This window comes from Oryctolagus cuniculus, chromosome 2 (genome assembly GCF_964237555.1).
Source record: "Oryctolagus cuniculus chromosome 2, mOryCun1.1, whole genome shotgun sequence".
NCBI classification, from domain to species: domain Eukaryota; kingdom Metazoa; phylum Chordata; class Mammalia; order Lagomorpha; family Leporidae; genus Oryctolagus; species Oryctolagus cuniculus.
In genome coordinates this window covers 76,056,269-76,078,815 of record NC_091433.1, presented here as the reverse complement: position 1 = coordinate 76,078,815, position 22,547 = coordinate 76,056,269, and the positions used below count along the sequence as shown (strand labels likewise).

The 22,547-nt window shown below is 38.4% G+C and overlaps 1 protein-coding gene across 3 annotated transcripts in view; it reads right to left on the bottom strand.

The window, feature by feature from the left end:
* The window catches only part of SGCZ (sarcoglycan zeta), a 1,210,308-nt gene that overhangs the window by 587,969 nt on the left and 599,792 nt on the right, over positions 1 to 22,547 (bottom strand). Inside the window, exon 1 of one of the 3 annotated variants that reach the window (XM_070069664.1) lies at positions 6,456 to 9,739. The exons of the other annotated variants lie outside the window; for them this stretch is intronic. Within the exon in view, the coding sequence (XP_069925765.1) occupies positions 6,456 to 6,485 (30 nt within the window). The 5' untranslated portion in view covers positions 6,486 to 9,739. Of the gene's footprint in view, positions 1 to 6,455; positions 9,740 to 22,547 lie in introns of those variants that run through there. 3 annotated transcript variants of the gene reach the window in all.

The window sequence follows — 22,547 nt, the reverse complement described above, 5'->3', positions numbered from 1 at the left end:
TACAGAGAGAGAGAAGGAGATGCAGAGAGAGAGAAAGAGAGGTCTTCCATCTGCTGGTTCACTCCCCAACTGGCTGCAAGGTCATGGCTGTGCCAATCTGAAGCCAGGAGCCAGGAGCTTCGTCTAGGTCTCCCACACGGGTGCAAGGGCCCAAAGACTTGGGCCATCTTCGACTGCTTTCCCAGGCCATAGTAGAGAGCTGGATCGGAAGTGGAGCAGCTGGGACTCGAACCAGCACCCATATAGGATGCCGGCACTGCAGGCAGCAGCTTTACCTGTTATGCCACAGCGCTGGTCCCCTGAAAGGCTGTTGATGATGGGCCAAGTTCTTGGGTCCTTGCCATCTCCCTGAGGCACCCTAGCTTTGATCTGACCCAGAGCTGGCTGTTGTGGACATTTGGGAAATGAATCATCAAAAGAAACATTTTGCTCTTTTTCTCCCTTTCTCTCTCACTCTGCCTTTCAAATAAATAAATAATTAAACTTAAAACAATGCTTGAAAAAATATAGTTAACAAATAACTTCATTAATTCCAACCATGTCATTCAAAAATAATTAAAATGAACCTAAATATAAATATATGCAAGTATACTTTAAAAATCTTAGGAAATCTGGAATTACAAATACATTTGTTGGGGACCAGCGCTATGGCGTAGCGGGTAAGGCTGCCACCTGCAGTGCCGACATCCTATGTGGGCGCCGGTTGGAGTCCCGGCTGCTCCACTTCTAATCTGGCTCTCTGCTATGGCCTGGGAAAGCAATGGAAGATGGCCCAAGTCCTTGGGCCCCTGCATCTGCATGGGGGACCTGGAAGAAGCTCCTGGCTCCTAGCTTAGGATCTGTGCAGCTCTGGCCATTGCCACCAACTGGGGAGTGAGCCAGCTGATAGAAGACTGACCTCTCTACTTCTCCTTCTCTCTCTGCGTAACTTTCAGGTAAATAAGTAAATCTTTAAAAATAAATAAGTAAATAAATAAATTGTTTTGGTACCAAAATTGAAATATACAGATAGTTTTTCCTTAACATGTATTTTTCATTAATTTCTGAAATTATATGCATGTGGAAAGCGAAGACACTGTGGCAAAAAAAATGACCTAAATGAAATATCTCTGTGAGTGAGATCCCAGCGGAAAGAATGGGCCATCAAAGAAGGAGTCACCTTTCTCTGAAGGGAGGAGAGAACTTCCACTTTGACTATGGCCTTGTCTAAATAAGATCAGAGTTGGTGAACTCAAGAGGCTTCCATAGCCTTGGCAGCTCAGGACAAGAGCCTCGGATGATTACTGACGTCATAAATAAGAGTGTCAATTGTTAAATCAACAGCAGGAGTCACCGTGCACTTACTCCCCATGTAGGATCTCTGTCCTTAATGTGTTGTACTATGTGAATTAACGGTAAAACTACTACTCAAACAGTACTTTATACTTTGTGTATCTGTGTGGGTGCAAACTGTTGAAATCTTTACTTAGTATATACTAAGTTGATCTTCTGTATATAAAGATAATTGAAACTGAATCTTGATGAAGAATAGGATGGGAGAGGGAGTGGGAGATGGGAGGGCTGAGGGAGGGAGGGAGGTTATGGGGGGAAAAGCCGCTATAATTCAAAATTGTACTTTGGAAATTTATATTTATTAAATAAAAGTTGAAAAAATTTCAGGAAACAAAATAAGCATGGTTTTCAAAAAGTTTTGGTGTAAAATAAGCTTACCTTTTAATTGTAATTTTCGTGAACATCATGGACTATTTTCACAATTATGCAGGTACACTCAATATATTACATATAAGCATATATATGTACATATGGAAGGGGTCTGGAAGTTTCATTACTTGGAAATAGCAGCAAGATAATTCTAGACAAACCTCTTAACTATCTTCTCCCCATTGTATTCCTTTAAAAGATGAAGGTTTTAGCAACCTTATAGTCCTATCAACAATAACCATATGACCCTGGTGAAAAATCCAAGTATTAGACTAATCAGCCATTTCTTGACATACTGAGAAGATGAATATACAAAAGTGTTCATGTAAATATATTTATAATTTTCACCATGTCATCAGTGCTGCTTCAATACCAAGCATATAGGTACTATTATCAACATTTATCTCCAAAGAGAGCTATGAGAAAGCCTAAAGAGATTTTTTTGTTTCATTTTGTTTCCCAATTGGGATAGCCATGTTTTTCCTTGTTGCAGAATATCTGATGCTCCCAGAGGCTCTCATTCCACTACCTCACTCACCATCATAGTGCAGTATATAAAATTTTAGCTAAGTGTAAATTATTTTTCATCTGAAAGTTAGATTACGAGTGACAAACAGAACAAGAAGTCTTGAGTCATTTCTCCTTCATATTGTACTGCATGTATACCAACTGCTAATTCCCACTCAGAACATAACTAATTTTGTACAAATGTCAAAATAATATCAGGTTGCATGCAGATAGAACCGTGGGTCTTCAACATTACAGGGTTCTCAAAATATTTAGGAAAAAAAAAAAAAAACAAATGAAAAGACTAATTCATGTACTGCAAAAATATTCGAAATCCATGCATAGTTGTTTAATAGTTCGCATTTTCTATATTGAATAACACCCATACTGTAGGCTATGGAGATTATGTGACATCTAGGATGACATTAGGAATGAATTATCAGATTAATCTATTTCCATGTGAAGCATAGAATTTGTCTATAAATTGGGGCCAGCATTGTGGCATAGGGGGTAAAGCCACTGCCTGCAACACTGGATACCATATGGGCATCAGTTCAAGTCCCGGATGCTCCACTTCTGATCCCACTCCCTGCTAATGTGCCTGGTAAAGTAACATAAGTTGGTTGGAGTGCTTGGGCCCTTTCACCCCTGTAGGAGACCTGCAAGAAGCTCCTGGCTCCTGGCTTTGGTCTGGCCCAGCCTTGATCATTGGGGCCATTTGAGGAATGAACCAACAAATAGAAGACTCTCTCTCTCTCTCTCTCTCTCTCTCTCTCTCTCTCTCTCTTCCTTCTTTCTCTATGTAACTCTGCTTTCCAAATAAATAAAATAAATATTTACAAGCAAAGAATTTGTCTATAAGTCACTGTGGCTGATTTTACAGACCTCCCAGCACAGTCACATGCACACTTACTGTTATATGGCCTTCCTTCTTTCATTTTAAAAAAGAAATCATCTGTTCCATTTTCTATTAAAGTTATTTTTACCATATCTTAGAGAAATTTTCTTTGCCAAAAATGACTGTGCTATGTGTGATAATTACATGAAAATAGCCAATTTTCCACTTAATTCTTGGTAAGATTTCATAAAAGGCATAATTCCAGACACTCCATATGGTGAAAAAAATCCCAATATAATAAAATTCAATTTACATCTTTATAGATACTGTCTCTAGTCACAAGATTAAATTTTTTTATTCCTTTGCACATATATTTGGGGGGAAATCAGAAAATGATACTCAAACATGAAGACCTCAGAAAGCCTTGTTTGTCTCCAACCATCTCCCACCCCATGGCAAGCCAGAGACTCCAGAAGCTCTCTTCCCCTTGGAAGATGTTGAACACCAGAATGCCATTTTCCCATATTCAGTCATAAAGTCTAAAAATATTACCCTAGCCTGCATCCTGCTTTATTGTGTAACTGAGGGTCACAGAGATATTAAGACCCTCATTCCTGAGGGGTCCTGTCCCATACCAAAAGGAAAAATGCTACAACTGAGCAGCCAAAAATAATTTGAACAGAAGAACCCTGCTGAGTTCTGACTCTCCCTAGTCTATTACTCTAGGTAATACTCATTTGTCCAATTGCATCTCTACATGCCTGTCCATGCTTCACTGAACCCAAGCATAAAGATTGACAGTTCACTCTGGGACTTTGGATCTGCACATAAAACTATGATTATGCACATTTATATGCCCTTTCCCCCTTATTGCTATTACATTTCATTGAACCTTCAGAAGATAAAGGGGAAATTTCCCTTCTCCTACTCTGTCACACTACCACATACATCTGTGCCAGCTTGTGCATTCTGCATGTTCATTGTAGTACTGCTCTGTATGTAAGTTCATGAAGTTAGTCTGAGTTTCACCGTTTATATTACATTTTATTCATTTGTTCTGTGCTTTGCCAAAATATTTTTGATCCACTAACGCAATAACTTATGATCTTGGGATATAAATCAGCAGGATGTTCAGAGCAAAAATGCAAATGAGACCTACATAAATATCCTATGCAAATAATGAAAATACTTGAACTGAGATAAACTGCCCAATGGTATTAATGAACCAATGCACATGGCAGTGAAAGCCTTTGGATAAAAGTAAAGATGGGAGTTGTCAGATAATGAAACTTGCATGTGATAGAAACCCTTTCGGCAACTGACTTCATGTTTTCAAAGGTTCCTTCTCCCAATCTCAGGGAAAGTCAATGGATATTTCCTAAGGGGATGCTGGAAAGATGAAATATTATGTCTCATAGTGCTAGTTACCCCTAAAATAATTCCCTCATCTTCATTTCTAACATTCCTAAGATGTTATTTGGGATAGAAATGTGATCAGTGTTTGCAGAATCACAGACAGCCAAGTACATTGCATTCTTTGTCAGTGAGAAATAAGCTTGGTGTTTCTAGGATAATCTTATTTTGTTATCTGATGTTGGAGGCCAATCCCTGTGGATCTCAAGTACCCTATTTTCCTTCTCTATTTAAAAGACAGTCTTAATAATTGGAGTTATGGCAGTCCTCATATGATCCTGAAGTCAAAAGGTAATACTCAATATGGAAAAATAGAAAAATGGATGGAGCCTGTACCTGACATATCATTCCTAAGCCAGGGTTCCTGGTATTGAAAAATTGGACTCTTATCTATATAAAGCCTAGTTCTTTAAATTGGCTATTATTAGGAAGTCAACCCATGTGACAAACACAAATCCAATTGTTAAATGTGGATTTCTGAGTCTAATGATGACAATTAGAAAAATTATATCTACTTCAATACAATATCATATAAAGATTAATATTGTATTTGGCAGTTTTTTACAAAACAGAATAGATCTCATTTTAATCCCTAGAAATAGAAAAGATAAAGATAATATATTCATTTACTCATAACAGATTACTATGAATATAATTAAAACAGATTTTTCATAACAGTGCATCATAGCACATGAAATTCTTTTATAGTGCAGCTTAAAGTGCTATTTCAATAAATTTGTTCTGGTAGAAACACACACTTTTTTCAGAATACTTCTGAGAAACTCTCTTTGTAAAAGATACTTAAGTCAGATGCAATCTTTTGAAAGAAATGTAGGTTGCTAAGGGAAGTCATTCAGACAAAAGACTTAGAAAAAAATAGTAAGACATAGAAAGGAAGAGTACATAGAAAAGAAATCATGCAGTATTAATTCTACTTCAAGAAGATTTTATATCTAGAGCACAATGATATTTTAAATGAGTCTCTCTCTCTTTTTCTACTGCTGGGAAGAAAAACTAATCACTGTCTTTGAGGAATATGTGTTCAGGTAATGGCTTTAATTCCTGTAAGATGGTATTCCTATAAACTTAAAAACATCAAATGGCCACAGTCATTTCACACATGACAGCAAGCTTTCCCATTTGCCATTAATATATTAGAATCACAGCTTCTGTGGAACTTTAAAAGCTAAGTCTGGAAATATTGACATATAAAAGGCTCATGGTAGGTAAAAATTAAGGGTAATAGTTATGAATGCCATTTAACAATAATCCTGGGCATAGTCAGTTATGCTACCCCTTGTGACACTGGCATTCTATATCTTAGTACTGGTTCAAGTTCTGGCTGCTCTGCTTCCAATTCATCTTCCTACTAATATTCCTGGGAGGACAGCAGATGGTGGCCCAAATCCATAGGCTCCTGCCACTCATGTAGGAGCCCAGGATAGGGTTCCTGGTTCTCTGATTCAAACTGGCCCAGACCTGGCTGTAAACGGCCATTAATGGTGTAAACCAGCAGAAGGAAGATTGCCTTTCCTTCCTTCCTTCCTTCCTTCCTTCCTTCCTTCCTTCCTTCTCTCCTCTTCCTCCTCCTCCTCCTTCTCTCTCTCTCTTTCTCTCTCTCTCTCTCTCTGCCTTTCAAATAAATACATAATAACTGAATCTTTAAGAAAAGAAAAATCTGGCATTGCCATAATGCCTACACAGGGAATGGAGCTTTAAGTCCAGATTAATTTAATTCAGATTCTCTACATCATGGTGTAAATTAGGTCTCAGAATGCATTTTCATACATCTGGGAAAACAAGAGAAACCAGAGGTCAATCATTTGGAAAGAAGACATTTTAAGTTGTCTGGTTTATCTGAGACCCTGTAGCTAAGGATAAATAGAAAAGCAATCAGCTGTCCATATTTTCTAAAAGGATATGACTGTGCATTGATTCAGTTTTTGCTAAGTGCTGATGCCCTCAACATTCCCACCCTTAGCTCATCACTACTTACATATTCCTTTAAAAGGGGAAGCTTTGACATGATGGATGAAATTCAAATCAAGGATTTGCTTGAAGATAGTTGTCTTTACCTGTATTTGTGTGTTGTGGGGGTTGGGGGAGGCAAACACAAGCAACTCTACTGAGAGGTTCAATCAGCTTGTCTGTTTATTTATAGTCTCTGATTTAATGTAGGCTATGAAACCCAATGCTGCTGGAACAAGTAACAGTGTAGCTGGCTGCTGCCCACAGGGCAGAGCCAGAAATATGAAGCACATATGAACAGCCAATGCTTCCATTCAAGGTAGGCCAAAGCCACAGGACTGCACTGGGATGGATTTGGGAACCTATGGAAGAGAACTACCCTATCTCTAGCTTGGGACTTTGCAGAGAGTTTGTATGTAGAGCTGTTGAATGCAGCACATTAAGGGAATTTTTGTAGAGTTCAGATCCTTCCCAGGAAACTTTACTTCGAAACTGTTGGGGTAAGAGGAATTCTCCAAGACACACCAAAATGTAGCTCACAGGAAATTTTCTGTTTATTATTTTGTTTTTCCATTTTTGTTTATTTATTTGAAAAGCAAAGAAGCAGAAAAATAGGCAGAGAAAGGTCCCATTTACTGATTTACTCTGCAAATAGCCACAATTGCTATGGCTGAGTCAGGCTGAAGCCAGGATCTAGAAACTCAACCCAGGTCTCCCACATGGGTGGAAAGAATCTTACTACTTGAGCCACAGCCACTGCTTCCCAGTATGCGCATTATCAGGAAACTCCAATCAGGAGAAGAGTTAGGACTTGAACTCAGACACTCCGTTGAGAGCATCCTAACCCTTCCAAAAATACCTGCCCTTTTGAGAAGGCGTGACTGAGCAACTGAGATATGGTAGGAGTTTTTAAAACTATTCAGTCCCATCTGACAACCTTTATAAAAAAATTACTTTGCTTTGTTTTTCTCAAATCTCTCAAAACCATAAGAATTTACATTCAATAAAATATACCACAGCTAGCAAATGGATCAAGAGTAGAAGGCAAGAAACAGCTCTCTTGCCTCTTTTTACCAAAACAGGCTTCTTGCACTAAGCCAACTTAAGCTTGGACTGTAAAGTAGTTTTAAATTGCATGAGATTAGTTTTGATATTAGAATGGATTGGAGTGTTTAAGACCTGAAAAAGCTTTTGTTATTACCAGATAGTGATAAATAAAACTGTGAGATCTGCCTGAATATTGCCAGGTTAAAAGAATTTGTTATATATAATAAGGAAGAAAGACAGTGATCTAACAGAATAACATTGTTTATGGTTTGTACCCCATGTAATTCAGCTCATTAATTATTACAGTTCCGGTAGCATTACAACAAATGTTTATATTATGAAATATAAACAAAGCAGAGAGTGAAATTATATATGAATGACAATGTAACTTCATATTGGTTTAAGATAAAAAAATAAGGCAGAGGATGTAGAACAAACAACTAAAAGCTAAATGTACTATATATTATTTTCTGAAATATAAATGATAAAACTGAACTTTGATAAATGCAGATTTACCTACTGGTTGCAATTCTCTTTATTCTTCTAAAATTCCATGAATCTTACAATCTACCAATATTATATCAAGGAGATATAGACAACCTAAATAGACCCAAAGCAGTAACCAAAAGTCTCCCATCAAGGAAAAGTCCAGTGCTGCATATATTTACCACTGAATTCTACAAAACATGCAGAGGAAGTAACTCTAATGCTCTTCAAGCTATTCCAAAATATTGAACTATTCCAAAATATTCAAAATATTCCAAAATATAGAATCTGCCAAACTCTTTTTATGAGGCCAGCATTATTTTGAAACCAAAACCAAACACAGATATGCAACTACAGACCTATATCCTTAATGAACATAAGATACAAAGATTCTTAAAGAAATACTACCAAAATGTCCAAATCCACATCAAAAAGATCATACAGCACGATCCAATTGGATTTAGCCCAAAAACTCAAGGGTGGTTCAACATTTGCAAGTCAATAAATGTCACAAATCACGTGAATATGATAAAGAACATACAAACATGGTCATCTAAATAGATGCACAGAAAGCATCTATTGGTAAGATTCCATACTGCATCATGATAAAAACCCTACACAAATTAGGTGCAGAGGAACATTCCTTCAAAATTATAAAGGCTATATATCACAAACCAACAGCCAATATCATATTGAATGGGGAAAAGCTGAAGGCATTTCCCTCAGATCTGGAACAAGACAAGGATGTCCATTTTACCACTTGTATTCAATACAGTATTGAAAATTTTAGCAACAGCAATTAAGGAGGAGAAAGAAATAAAGGACATCAAAACTGGAAAAGAGGAAGTCAAATTATCTGTGTTTGTAGATGACATGATGTTGTACATGGAAAAACCTAAACACTCCACCAAAAAGCTGGTAGAATTGATAAACTAATCCACTAAAGTTGCATTCTACAAAATAAACATACAAAAACATTAGCTATTTGTATGCTAATGATGAACTCACAGGAAGAAAAATCAAGAAAGAAATTACATTAACAATAGCCACAAAAAAGAATCAATCCAAAATGAATCTTGATGTAAATGGAAGGGGAGAGGGAGCGGGAAAGGGGAGGGTTGCAGGTGGGAGGGACATTATGGGGGGAAGCCATTGTAATCCATAAATTGTACTTTGGAAATTTATATTCATTAAATAAAAGTTAAAAAAAAAGTCCTAAATTTAAGGGCCTCAGACTGTGAAGTTCCTGGAAGAAAACGTAGAGGAAATACTCCAAACATTGGTATGGGGGCAACTCCTTGGGCAAAGCATTGGCAACAAAAGCAAAACCAAACAAATGGAATTATATCAAACTCAGAAGCTTTTGCACAGAAAAGTAAACAGTCAATAGGGTGAAGAGATCCAAAAGAATGGGAAAAAATATTTGCAGGCCACCTATCTGACAAATGATTTAATATCCTGAATACATCAGCAACTTAAAAAACTCAACAACAAAAAAATACAGTCCAGAAATGGGCAAAAGACTTCAACAGACAGTTCTCAAAAGAACAAATGCAAATGGCCAACAAATATATGAAAAAATGCTCTACAACACTAGCCATCAGGGAGATGCAAATCAAAACCCCAAAGAGATATCACTCCACCCCTGTCAGAATGGCTAAAATCCAAAACACAAAGAGTAACAAATGTTGGTGAGGGTGTGGACAAAGGGAAACACTTAGACACTGTTGGTGGGAATGTACGTTCGTGCAGCCACTATGGAAAACAGTATGGGAATTAAAAAAAAAAAAACAAAAAAAACAAAAAAAAAAACAACTAGAAATAGACTTGCCATATGATCCAGCAATCTTACTACTGGGTATACATCAAAAAGAATTGATCATAATGTATCAAAGAGATACCTGCACCACCATGTTTATGGTGGCATTTTTCATAATAGCCAAACATTGAACTCAACCAAGGTGTCCATCATGAGATGAACGGATAAAGAAAATGTGGCATGTATTCACAATGGAACACCATCCAGCTATAAAAACGAATGAAATTCTAACATTTGCTGCAAAATGGACACAACTGGTGGACATCATGTTGAGTGAAATAAGCTGGACCAAGAAGAGAAATACTGCCTGTTCTCTTTTATATGTTGGAGCTAACATTTAAAAAGCAAACAAAAGAGAAAGAGAGAGACGTCTGTTTGAATCAGTGCTGTTGCAAGTGTAGTTTTGTAAAACTTTGTTTTATAGATTTGTCAAACCAATGGTTCAGAATGTTACATTACCATAGTTTAATGACTTGTGATTACTTTAAAATTTGCAGTATGTGAGTGAGAAATTCCCTGAATTAATTAATAATTAAATAGCAGATATTCATCAGTTCTTCAAAGCCAATAGCAATCATATATACTCTTAGAATGCTATCATAATTAGTATGTGTATTTACATTTAAATATAAACCAGGATGTGAAAAAATGCCAATAAGATCGAAAAACAAAGTCAGTCCTGAACATGTAATCCTCTTTATGCAAGAAGAGGCTGATGTTATAAAACATTAAGACAATATTTTGGGGCAATAATTTTTTTATATATTTATTTGACAGGTAGAGTTACAGACAGTGAGAGAGAAACAGAGAGAAAGGGCTTCCTTCCATTGGTTCACCCTCAAATGGCCACCACGGCCGGCTCTGCACTGATCCGAAGTCAGGAGCCAGGTGCTTCCTCCTGGTCTCCCATGTGGGTGCAGGGGCCCACTGCCCTCCCAGGCCACAGCAGAGAGCTGGACTGGAAGAGGAGCATCCGGGACTAGAACCGGCACCCATATGGGATGCCGGCGCCGCAGGCAGAGGATTAACCAAGTGAGCCACAGTGCTGGCCCTGGAACAATAATTTTAATATGATATATCCTTGTTATTTAGAGTTATTTTCAAATCATCATTCACTACTGGTGAAATAAAATTTAATATGAGCACTTTGAGTGGTACAACAGTGAGGCATTTTACAACTTGATGGATTTGATACCCGTTCTCTGTTTTTTGAACTGTGTTTTTTTACTACATGTGCCCAATCCACAGACAGCCACAACCTAGCTCATGGGAAATAAAGTGACACTTCATATTCCTCTTCCTAAACTCCCACAGTTGGGCAAATGTTTGGAGTCTTTGTCTTCCCCATTCTATTTCCAGAATTTAAGGATTCTCTCTCTGTCCTATTCACTTTCTGCTAAAATGTTTATTTCAAAGGAAATAATGCCTTTAACTTATGAATAGTAAAAAAAAAAAAAAAAAAAAGAAAAAGAAAGAAAAGCATCGTATTGTCTTTCTGACAAAAATTAACTAGATGTAATAATACTTAACACTAAAGTTAAATGAAGTAGGGTCAATTTGTTGAGACCTATAGTATATTTATTATCTTCAGGAAAATAAATTCACAGTGTCTATATGCATAGACATTTCTTGTTCAGATAAGAAAGTATCTGGGATAGGTCTGGATGGCTGTTGAGTAGCACAAGCAATCCCTTAATAAACTGACTCGATTCTCACTATTTTTCTATTGGAAAAATATCTTCATCATCTATCATGCAGGAATTTTGTACATATGATCATGACTTCTAAAAGGATTAGCTTATACATAATGAAAGAACAGTAGTTTATTAACAGCAAAATGAGAATTCTTAGCTTCTAAAACTTTTATCTCAAATTAATATTTTAAAACAGTGTTCACTCGTGCGTTGGAGACTAATTACTCAGTATGTGAGCTCCTTTATTTTCTCAACAGCGTTTGCAGTTAGTTTGGAGCCTGGTAATTATTCCTGTCCGGACAAACGTCAAGAGGTGTGACCCATGTCAATTTCGGTACGCGTTGTTAAGCGGCCAGTCGGCTCCAACCTGAATCTGTTTTCAGTCACTGGCTGCCTAGGGGGCAGGGCGCAGGCACAAGAGGCCTCCAGTTGGCGAGAGCACAGGCCCTAAACACTATTTGCTGGACAGAACCCAGAAAGGCCATAGGCATTCCTCCTGCAGCTCCTCCCCGGGGGGCGCAGGCCTGAGACTGCTCGGCTCCCGGAAGCCAGTGATGGCCCGGGATGCTTGGATTGCCACAGAGACTCTGCAAGAATACATCTTCCTGCAACACGACAGATAAGAAAGTGCTGATCGTCCATGCTCCCCAAGAACCCGAGTTCTTCTATGGATTCTTGACGAGAGTGGCCGTGGAGGAACTTCAGCAGGGCTGCTACCTTCTGCGTCTGACCTGTCCGCCACGGACTTGGAGCCGGGGCCCCAAGGGAAGACATCGCCGGACTCTGCATCATCCCGAGGTCTTCAGTTCGCGGATGCAAGCTTGCAAAGCCTGCAAAGAAGTCTCTGACCACGCACATCACCGAGGAGCCTGACAAGGTGCAGGAAGCGGATCCCATGCGGGCCATCGTGAAGGGTTTGCCTGAGCCATCCCAGGATGCAGTCCAGGATTCTGGTTTTCTCCAGGATGAATTAGCCCTCTTTCCCTTAGCCACGGGCAGCATGGCAGAGAGGCTCAGCTAAGCAGGAGACGGCGGGGATTTCCCGTGCTGCCTGTGGCCACTGCGGCTTGGCGCACTGTGTTTCAGTAGATTTCAAGGCCTAACCCTGCAGTTCAGTTCTGCACCTGCGTTTGCCATTGAAGAATAGAGAAAGGCGACTGTGGCATCCTGGCCCAGCGGCTGAAAGGAAGAGCCCATCCAGAGCCCACACGCAGGTGCCACGCGCACACTTTGTGCCAGTGGACGTGGTCGTGTGGCCCCCACACTGGGAAACCCCAGCACAGGCACAGGGAAGATGGCGCTGCCACTGGACCCAGCAGCAAAGCGCGTCTGGTGGATTTCCTGGCGACCCAGCACGTCTTCACTGCCCTACACGGCCACATCAGGTGGTTCAATATCAGCTAGTTCTGAGCAATCGTCATTCGCCAAAGTTTACTTTAATTATTTGTCTGTTTCCTGGTGATTTTCATTTTCAGAAAGTTCTCAATAGGAATGTTTAATCTGTCCAGAGCTTTTTTTTTTAAAGATACATTTATTTATTTGGGAGGTAGAGTTACAGAGAGAGGGAGAAAGAGATGTCTTCCATCTGCTGGTTCACTCCCCAAATGGCCTCAAGGGCTGGAGCTGAGCCAATCTGAAGCCAGGAGCCAGGTGCTTCCTCTTGGTCTCCCACACACGTGCAGGGGCCCAAGCACTTGGGCCATCCTCCACTGCCTTCCCAGGCCACAGCAGAGAGCTGGATGGGAAGAAATGGACCGGTGTCCATATGGGATGCCAGTGCCTCAGGTGGAGGCTTAGTCTACTGTGCCACAGAAGCAGCCCATTAGAACTATTTTATAAATTGACACCTAATTGTCAATGCTTATGTGGTACAGTGTGATATTTTGCTATTATGTATACCATGTGATATGATTAAATCTGGGTAATTAGCCTATGTAGCGCCTAAGACACTTTTTTGTGGTGATAACATTGAAAATCATCTCAGCAATTTTGAAATATCCAATAAATTATTGTTAGATAGTAAAAAAATTCCATTTTCCTTCTAGTGACCCATAGGGATGTTATGTAACCCAGATAGTATAGTTATCAAATGAATGAGAGAAATAACTGAGCTGTAACGACTTCACATCAGTATAAAATAAATCTTTATTGTGTTAGTCCTGGTATTTTTTTTTTTTTCAGTTGCTCTGTTACTAAAAGATAGCTTAGCCTATCTTTACCAAAACATGTGTTCTCAAAATTAGTGAATGACCCTCTGTTACGACTTTTTAGAAAACAGGGCCCTGTGTTGTTGTGGCTTAGTGGGTAACACTGCCACAGTGATGCTGGCATCCCATATGGTGCAGGTTCATGTCCCGGCTACTCCACTGCTGATCCAGCTCCTGCTAATGGCCTGGAAGAAGCCACAGAGGATGGCCTATTGGTTGGGCCCCTACATCCACGTGGGAGACACAGAAGAAACTCCTGGTTCCTGGCTTCAGCTTGGCCCAGCATTGGCCAGTTACAACCATGTGGGGAGTGAGCCAGCAGATGGAAGATCTCTCTCTCTCTTTCTAGCTCTGACTTTCAAATAAATCTTTCAAAAAAACAGCAACAATAATGACAGGTGAAAGCTAATAGGCATACAATATTTACAAAAATTCCAGAAAATGCAGTGAAAGTTATTAAAGTAAGTAACTTTTTTGTATATACAGAATAGTAGGATAAAAATCTATTAAAATTCAAAGAACCATAATGTTTATGATAAAGTAAATAAATCAATAAAAGGTGCTTAATGAACACTTTGCAAGAAACTAGACAAGGAACTTCAAAGAGTTCATGGAAAATTAGATTAAAACAAGTTTATTTTAGTGCAAAATATCTCAAAGTCATGCACAAGTGTTTTTTTTTTTTTTTCATAATACACATTGTCCATGAATTTTTGGAAAACCCCTCTTATAGAGAAATACAAAATGGACATCTGTGACATGGAATGGTAGGAGCTACACTGCCTATATTGGAGAGGTAACCCGGTTCTACAATTTACTGTTGATGGACAATTCCTTCCAGGCTGATTTCTGTGCTCAGTTTACGTATATGAAAAGTGGGAAGGGAGAAGATGATGATAATATAATAACCATGCCTGTTTATAGGAGTTGCTATGATAATTAGGTATGTGTAAATATTTAAATCTCTTAGAAGAATGTCAGGAAGTGGTAAACATTCAAAACTGCCAGCTGTCTCCATTGCTGCCACCATTACTCTGCTACCATCATTATTACTGCTGAAATCTTACTAGGCGTCAGGTTTATGCTCTAGGAAATCCTGTATAATAGCACAAAGCTACTTAGCGATCCTTCAAAAACGTGGGAATGTTATAACATATGAGTGATACATCTAAGCTTCTTTTGTAAGCAAATGAGTAATTACTACAGACTCCAGAGATGAAAACTGGCATACTTTATAAGGGAGGTGAACTGTAAATTATTATTACTGGTTGCTAACAATGTCTCGCTTTGTTCATGGTCATCTTTACTAAATTTTGAGTGATAATCTGTTCTCGAGATTTCACTGCATAGCTGCTTGCAGAAGCTGGTCAGATGTAAATGTAAAATATCCACGTATTTAATTAAAATGAAAATTCAGCCATAGATTTCTGTTCACCCAATTGCATCTTTAATTGAAACCACTTGTAACTCTTTTCCTAAATTGATGGAGAAGTAAGTGATATTTGAGAGGATGCCATTTCCCATATAGTTTCTTTTTAAAAAGTGTTATTGAAAATTCAATTGTTCCTGTATTTTAGAAAGTAAACTTTAATTGTGTATATGGAAGCTTTTTAACTAAGTTTTTTTTTTTTTTTTATTGTGACATAACTGAAGATTCACAGGTGGTTGTAAGAAACAGTAAACTATCAGCCTTTATGTAATTTATCCACAATGGGGCCCTCGTGCAAAATTATAATGCAGCTTCCCAACCAGAATATCAATCCTGATAGAGCCACAATATTGCACCCTGATCACAAAATTTCTGATGTTACTTTTACAGTTACATCCACTCCTCTTTTCACCCTTACCTTAATCTCAGGCAACCGATAATCTTTTCTCCTTTTCTAGAATTTTGCTGTTTTAAAAGTGTCATATGATTGGAACCCTACAATATTAACATTTGTGATTGCCTATTTCATTCAGCACAAGCTTTTGGAGAGTCACCCAGAACGTTTCTCGTACTGATAGTTATTCCATAGTAAGGGTGGAATATGTGTTTGTTCAACAGTTCACCATTTGAAGCAAACCTGAGCTGCATCCAAGTAAGCCATGACACATAAAACTGCAATAAACATTTGTGTACAGCTTTTGCTTTTATATAAGCCTTATCTCTCTGGGAAAATCCTCAGGGGAACAATTGGTGAGTGATGCTATATGTACATGCTTTACTTTTAAGAACCTATTGAACTGTTTCTGAAGTGTCTGGACTATTTTATCATCTCAACAGCAAAGTGTGAATGATAAAGTGTCTCTTCATTCTCGCCAGCAGTAGGTGTGGTCATAATTTTTGTGATTCTGATAGGTGTGTAGTGATTTCAATTTGCATTTCCTCAGTGGCTAATGATGTTGCACATCACTTCCTATCCTGGATTAAACTGATACTGTCTAAGAATTTTCTGTTTTCCTCTTTCTCTCTTCTCTCTCTCTTTTTTTTTTAATTTGTCTAAAAGAGCAAGATTTTATTAAGTTGTTCATCTTTTTTTTTTTTTTTAATACATTGGCCATTTTAGGTTGCTGACTCTTCACCTCCAAATCTAGGATTTACGAAAATATGGAAAACTATGTGTACTTTCTGTTTCCTGCACAGATGTTCCGGCTTACTGAGCTTTTAAATGGCAATGAGAGGCCGGCCACCACGGCTCACTTGGCTAATCCTCCGCTGCAGCACCAGCACCCCGGGTTCTAGTTCCGGTTGGGGCACTGGTTCTGTCCTGGTTGCTCCTCTTCCAGTCCAGCTGTCTGCTGTGGCCTGGGGAAAGCAGTGGAGGATGGCCCAAGTCCTTGGGCCCCTGCACCTGCATGGGAGACCAGGAGGAAGCACCTGGCTCCTGGCTTCGGATTGGCGTGGTGGCCATTTGGGGGGTGAACCAACGGAAGCAAGACCTTTCTCTCTGTCTCTGTCTCTCTCTCTCTCTCTGTCTAACCCTGCGTGTTAAAAAAAAAAAATGGCAAAATAAGATGAATTTTGAGAAAGTTTTCTCTTTGTGTTCCCTCTTGCTTCCTTACCATCTACTGTTCTTAACTGAGTGAAAACAGAGGGATGGATGTGTTCCAGAATTTCCAGGAAGCTATACTGTCCTGGTTGTCCCCCGTGGAATACAAGGCAAGATGTTGGCTTTTACCATGTGCACTGTTTTTGAATAAAGGGAGAGATCAGGGTTAGACTTTATATAGAAAATAAATATGAAAATTTAAACATAAATTATGTATGCATAAATATGCTTGACGCTAATTTTAAAATAGGATTATACTTTGACTTTGTTTCATTGTTTTGTAAAATACAGTTGACATAATGAATATTTAATAACAATTGATCATGGAGCTATAACTAATTAAAGTAAAAACTGTAATCAATCATTGAAATATTATCAGGAAATGCAAATTTCTTTTTCTTGGAACATATACTTAATTGCTTAATAAATGCCAATTAATGTGATCATTACATGTTACTCTCTAAATAGGATAGTCAAAAGAAAACCATAAAGGGAAATACTGGTTCCAAAGAATTTGTTTTCCTTTTCCACAGATACTGCTTTCATTAACAGAACAATCTATCAATGCTCTTATAAATACAAATATGCAGAATAGAATTTGTTTTACGTATGTTCATAATAATGAATTATTTAAAACCTAGAGCAAAATTAATTTAAGCTCTTAGCCAGATATACACAAAAATAATATGAAGTGTTCAGCATTCATATCCAAATTCTTTTATTTTTTTAACTATTTGAAGTGAGGTTTTAGATTTCAAATAAGCTTTAATTACTCCTTACCTACTATATTCATGACACTCAAGAGTTTCGGTGACAGGAAAGTAAAAGCTACTCTCTGTAAAGTACTTAAAATCTAATGTGGTAAAAAACAAAATGGAAAACGGTGGCAATGCATGTGGCCATTTAGAAATGCAGTTATCTAAATGATACACCCGGGGTTATGCAGTTTCCATTCCAACGTGATCAGAAGGAGCCCTTGATATGTGCTTTTGGCCGGCTCCTCCCTCAGAGAAGGGCAACTTCATTCTTCCAACTGCAGAAGCCAAAAACCGTGGAGTCCTTTCTGGCTGCTCTGCGTTATACTTCACACACGCTTCATTCATGCAGTCCTTTCATTTGCCACTTCAGATACATTCAGAAAATGACTATGTCTCACCTCCCTGGGGCATTCCTCATCTGAATCATAATAGCATCTCCCTACTTGCTCCCCCGCATTTGACTTTGACCCTTTCTTTCATTTTCAACTGAGTAAGTAGACCAGCCTGGTAATAAAGGTCATGTCACTCCTCTGCCTCAAGCCTCCCTTCCTTTCCACCACTTGCTGTTTGTACAAGAGGATACCTTACTGCAATCTCAGCCTTTGCAGTTGCTAATTCCACAGTCTTTGATGAGATGCTCCATGTGTGTCCTCCTACTTTCTCAGTCTTTATTCAGATTTCACCTGATCTCTGGGTCCTGAGCCCTGACCTACTCAATATGTTCCTCCTATGCAGGTTTCCTACCTTCTGCCCCTCCTCAGCAGGAACTACGAATATAATGATTCTACTTCTTCTTTGTTATTTGTCACTAGAATTATTTGGGGATTTGTGTCCCCAGAAGTTAGGGGAGTGATTACCAGAGAGAAGGTGTTCAATAAATATGAATTAAAGGAAGGAAGAAAGGGAGAAAGAGGAAAAGAAGAAAGAAGGGGAAAGAGGAAGGAGGAAAGGTGAAGGAGAGGAGAGAGGGATGAGGAAAAGTCCTTCCAGCTTTCTTTTGATATCAAAAAAGCCATTACCTGAAAGCTATTTTGTCAAAAGAAACTACATAATGTGAAAAATAATTATGCACTCAATTCATTTCATTTTATAAGGTAAATAATGGAATATTTTATTAAATAATCACAGAGCATTACATGCCTGTTAGAATTTATAAAAAGCTTAAAAGATAGTTATATTTATTTTGCAAGCATCTGTAAATATCAGTAGAGATTTCTCACACAATTCTATCCTTTTATTAAAATTTCACAGAATATAATAAAACAACAAGATCTTTAAAGTAAATATTAATAAGAACTAGAATAATTGTATATTATGTATAATATTTTGGATAGCCATATATTAACAAATATAAGGCCTATCTTCAGAATCCATTCCAAGATATATTGTCATTTTGAAATAGCAAACCAACTTAAAAGGTTGGACTTCTGTCAATTTTGTGTAGCTATTGCTTTAATGAAATTAGTCCATGGCATTGTCCTCCTGCTATGTGTAAAGTGTTATGGATTTCCCTGTATCTCTAAGATTCCCATGTTGAAATCCTAACACCTAGTCCTCACAATGTGAATTTACTTAGAAATGTGGAAATTGCCTGGGTGTTGCACTAATACAGTATGATTGGTGTTTTATTTACGATTTATTTATTTATTTTTAAGGCAGAGCAATGAGGGTTGTAGGGGTGTGGGGGAGAGACAGAATAGTGATCTTCCTTCCACTGGTTCACTTCCCAAGTGGCTGAGACAGCTGGGGCTGCGCCAGGCTGAAGCCAGGAGCCAGACGTTTCATTGAGGTCTCCTATCTGAGTGGCAGGGGCCCAAGGACTTGGGTCATCCTCTGCTGCTTTCACAGGTGCATTAGCAGGGAGCTGAACCAGAAGCAGAGCAGCCAGGACATGAACCCACGTTCTGATATGGAATGCTGACACCTTAACAAGCTGCACCAAAACATCAGCCCTTGGTGTCTTTATTAAAAGGAAATTTTTGCATGTGGAAAGAAAGGCATGTAAACCTACAGGTAGAACTCAGGGAGGGAATTATCTGTAGGACCAGGGACACTAGGAAGGAGGCATGGGACAGCTTCTCCCTCACATTCCTCAGAAGAAATCAGCCCTGCCATAGGTCACTATCAGACTGCCAGCCTCCAGAACAAGGAGAGAATTCATTTGTTTAAGCCACCCTGCCTGTGGTTCCCTGTACAGCATGTCCAACTAGCACAAAAGCTTTTATACTTTCCTTGCTTCCAGTCGGCTGGAGAAACAACACAATTAAGGCAGGGCTGCATTGTGAAGTCACTGCCTGCGGTTCCAGGCCCAGCTTCTCCATTTCTCATGCAGCTCCCTGCTAATGCTCCTGAGAAAGCAGTGGAAGATGGCCCAAGTGGATGGACCCTTGCTAACCATGTGGGAAACCTGAAGGAAGCTCCTGGCTCTTGGCTCCTGGCTTTGGCCTGGCCCAGCCCCTGCTGGTTGTGGTCACTGGGAGAGTGAACCAGCAGGTAGAAGATCTCTCTTTCTGTCTCTTCTTTCTCTGCAACTCTGACTTTCAAAAATAAATAAAAGGACTTTTTTTAAAAAATTAAAACAATTTTAGATGCTGTTTAGGCTTTGAGGCCAAAAGAAAAAATAAAGAGGGTAGAGGACCAAAATTAGCAACTAGTGGGAGAAAAAAACTCAAGTTTCTAGTGTAGAAATTTGTTAACTCCTAAAGGCTATTTCCAATTCAATGAAGTGTGATCCCCACAAGTTAATCCATTAGGCCAGAGAGCTTATTTATCTTTTCCTTGTTCCAAAAAGTGACTGGATAACTTAATTGATGAAATGACAATTTTTTCTATATAAGCATTTTCAAATGATTGGCTCATTTTTTTTTTTTTGATGAAAGCACTAGACTCGCTTCATTATCCCAAAGTATTTGCAAAGAAACCAGTTAAATAAATACATAAAATGGGGAAAAACAAAACTAAACAAAACCCTCTCTCCATATATAGTACAGTGGCCAGGTTAAGAAGACTCAGAAGTATTCTTCAGATATTTGGAAACAAACAGCTACTCTAATTCTTCTCTCACTTTGCCAATTTTTTTTTTTCTGTTTCCCATTCATGTTGTTATTGATCTATTTCAGTGTCTTTGCTTATCTAAATCCAGACCATACTTCAAAGCTGAGTTTAAGTCCTGAGGTCCACAACCTTGAATTCCAATAGATCTTCATTCACCTCTGTGCTCAGTGTCTTCATTTGCGTGCCATCTCTAGAAAGTTAAATAACCTGCATTTGTTTGTTCCTGGGAAACATTTGGTGATGTTTCCTGATGGTTGTGTCAAGAAAAAAGGAAACAGAACAGCAGACACATTTCTGGGATCTTAGGAGGGACTCATGTAAATTAATCCCTTAGCTATTGTGAATTGAGCTGCAATAAACATGAAGGTACAGAAAAATCTTTCACATGCTGATTTCATTTCTCCTGGGTAAATTCCCAGGGGTGGGATTGTGGAATAATATGGCAGATCTATTTTCAACAATTCATAAGAGCTAATATATGGAATCAACCCAGATGTCTATCAACTGATGACTGGATAAAGAAATTATGGTCTACATACACTATGGAATACTACTCAGCCATAAAAAAGAACGAAATCCTGTCTTTGCAACAAAATGGATGCAACTGGAAACCATTATACTTAATAAAGTAAGTCAGTCCCAAAAGACAAATACCATGTGTTTTTCCTGATCTGTGGTAACTAATAGAGTACATAAAATGTAATGTATTTGAGTGAAATGGACATTTTGAGATTCCATGATTGTTTGCATCCCTTGTCTCTACTGTTGAGAAACAGTATTTTTTTTTCCTTCTTGCTATGTGTTAAACTCTTTTGTAGGGTTAATCTTATGAGTATAAACTAAACTGAAAGTAGGTCGTTGTAAAAATTAAGAGAGGGAATAAGGAAGGAAGAAGGAATTGTGGGAGCATGTGCAGGAGGGAGGGTTAGGATGGGAAGCATCACTATGTTCCTAATTATGTATATATAAAATACATGAAATAGGTATACCTTAAATACAATTTTAATTCCATCCCCATTTTTTTGCACAATGCAATCAGTATCAAGTCAGAAAGAATGTAATGGAAAGAACATGGGCTGTAGAGCGAAGTCAGTTAGAATTTCAATGGTTTTTTACCACTCATTTGATGTGCTATATTTACTAGGTTACTTAACCAGACTGAGTCCCTGTATGAGGCACAAAAGTAGCCTCCCATAGGTGTCCATGTACTAATCTTGGAACCTGAAAACACATTGTTGTATTATGGCAGGAAAGGACACCAAGGCTGCTAATTAGCTGAATTTGAGATGGAATCACCATGCCTTATGCGGGCGGCATCCTCTCTAATCTTAAGGGGAAAGTAGGACTAAAAAGGATACAAGCCTAGGATAAGGCAAGCAACAGGAAAACAGTCTTGACCTGCATTATTTGACTTTGAGGATAGATGAAAGAGCCAGCAGCCAGGGGATATGACAATCTCTAGAAAAAAGAGATGGCCCTTAGCTGACACCCAGCCACAAAACTGGAACCTTGCTCCCATAATTCCAAGAATCTCCATTATGCCAATGACCCAAATGAATAAGGAAATGGATCCTCCCCTACAACTTCCAAAATGAATACAGCCTTGCCAACTGCTTGATTTTAGTATCGTGATTGAGACTTAGAGAGAAATAAAATAAGGTTTGTGTTGTTTTAAGCACAAAATGATGGTAAAGTTTTGTAGCAGCAATAGAAATTAATACAATTTCCTTTATAAGAATTATTACATAGGGCAATTACACTGATCTCATCATATTATTTTGAAAACTTAATTGAATTAGACTCCTAAAACCCTGACACACATTAGCAGCTCAATAATAAATGCTCTTCTGATTCTTTTCATATTTTCTTATTTTTTTTCATTCCACTCTGTTTTTCCATAAATGTGCAATGTCTGCTGGTGCTATCTGCTCACTATGTACTGCCTATATCTTTTCTGGTATCAATTTGTATTATAATTTAAGCTTCACAATTTTCTGGATGTGTCCCATGGGCAACTTGCCTA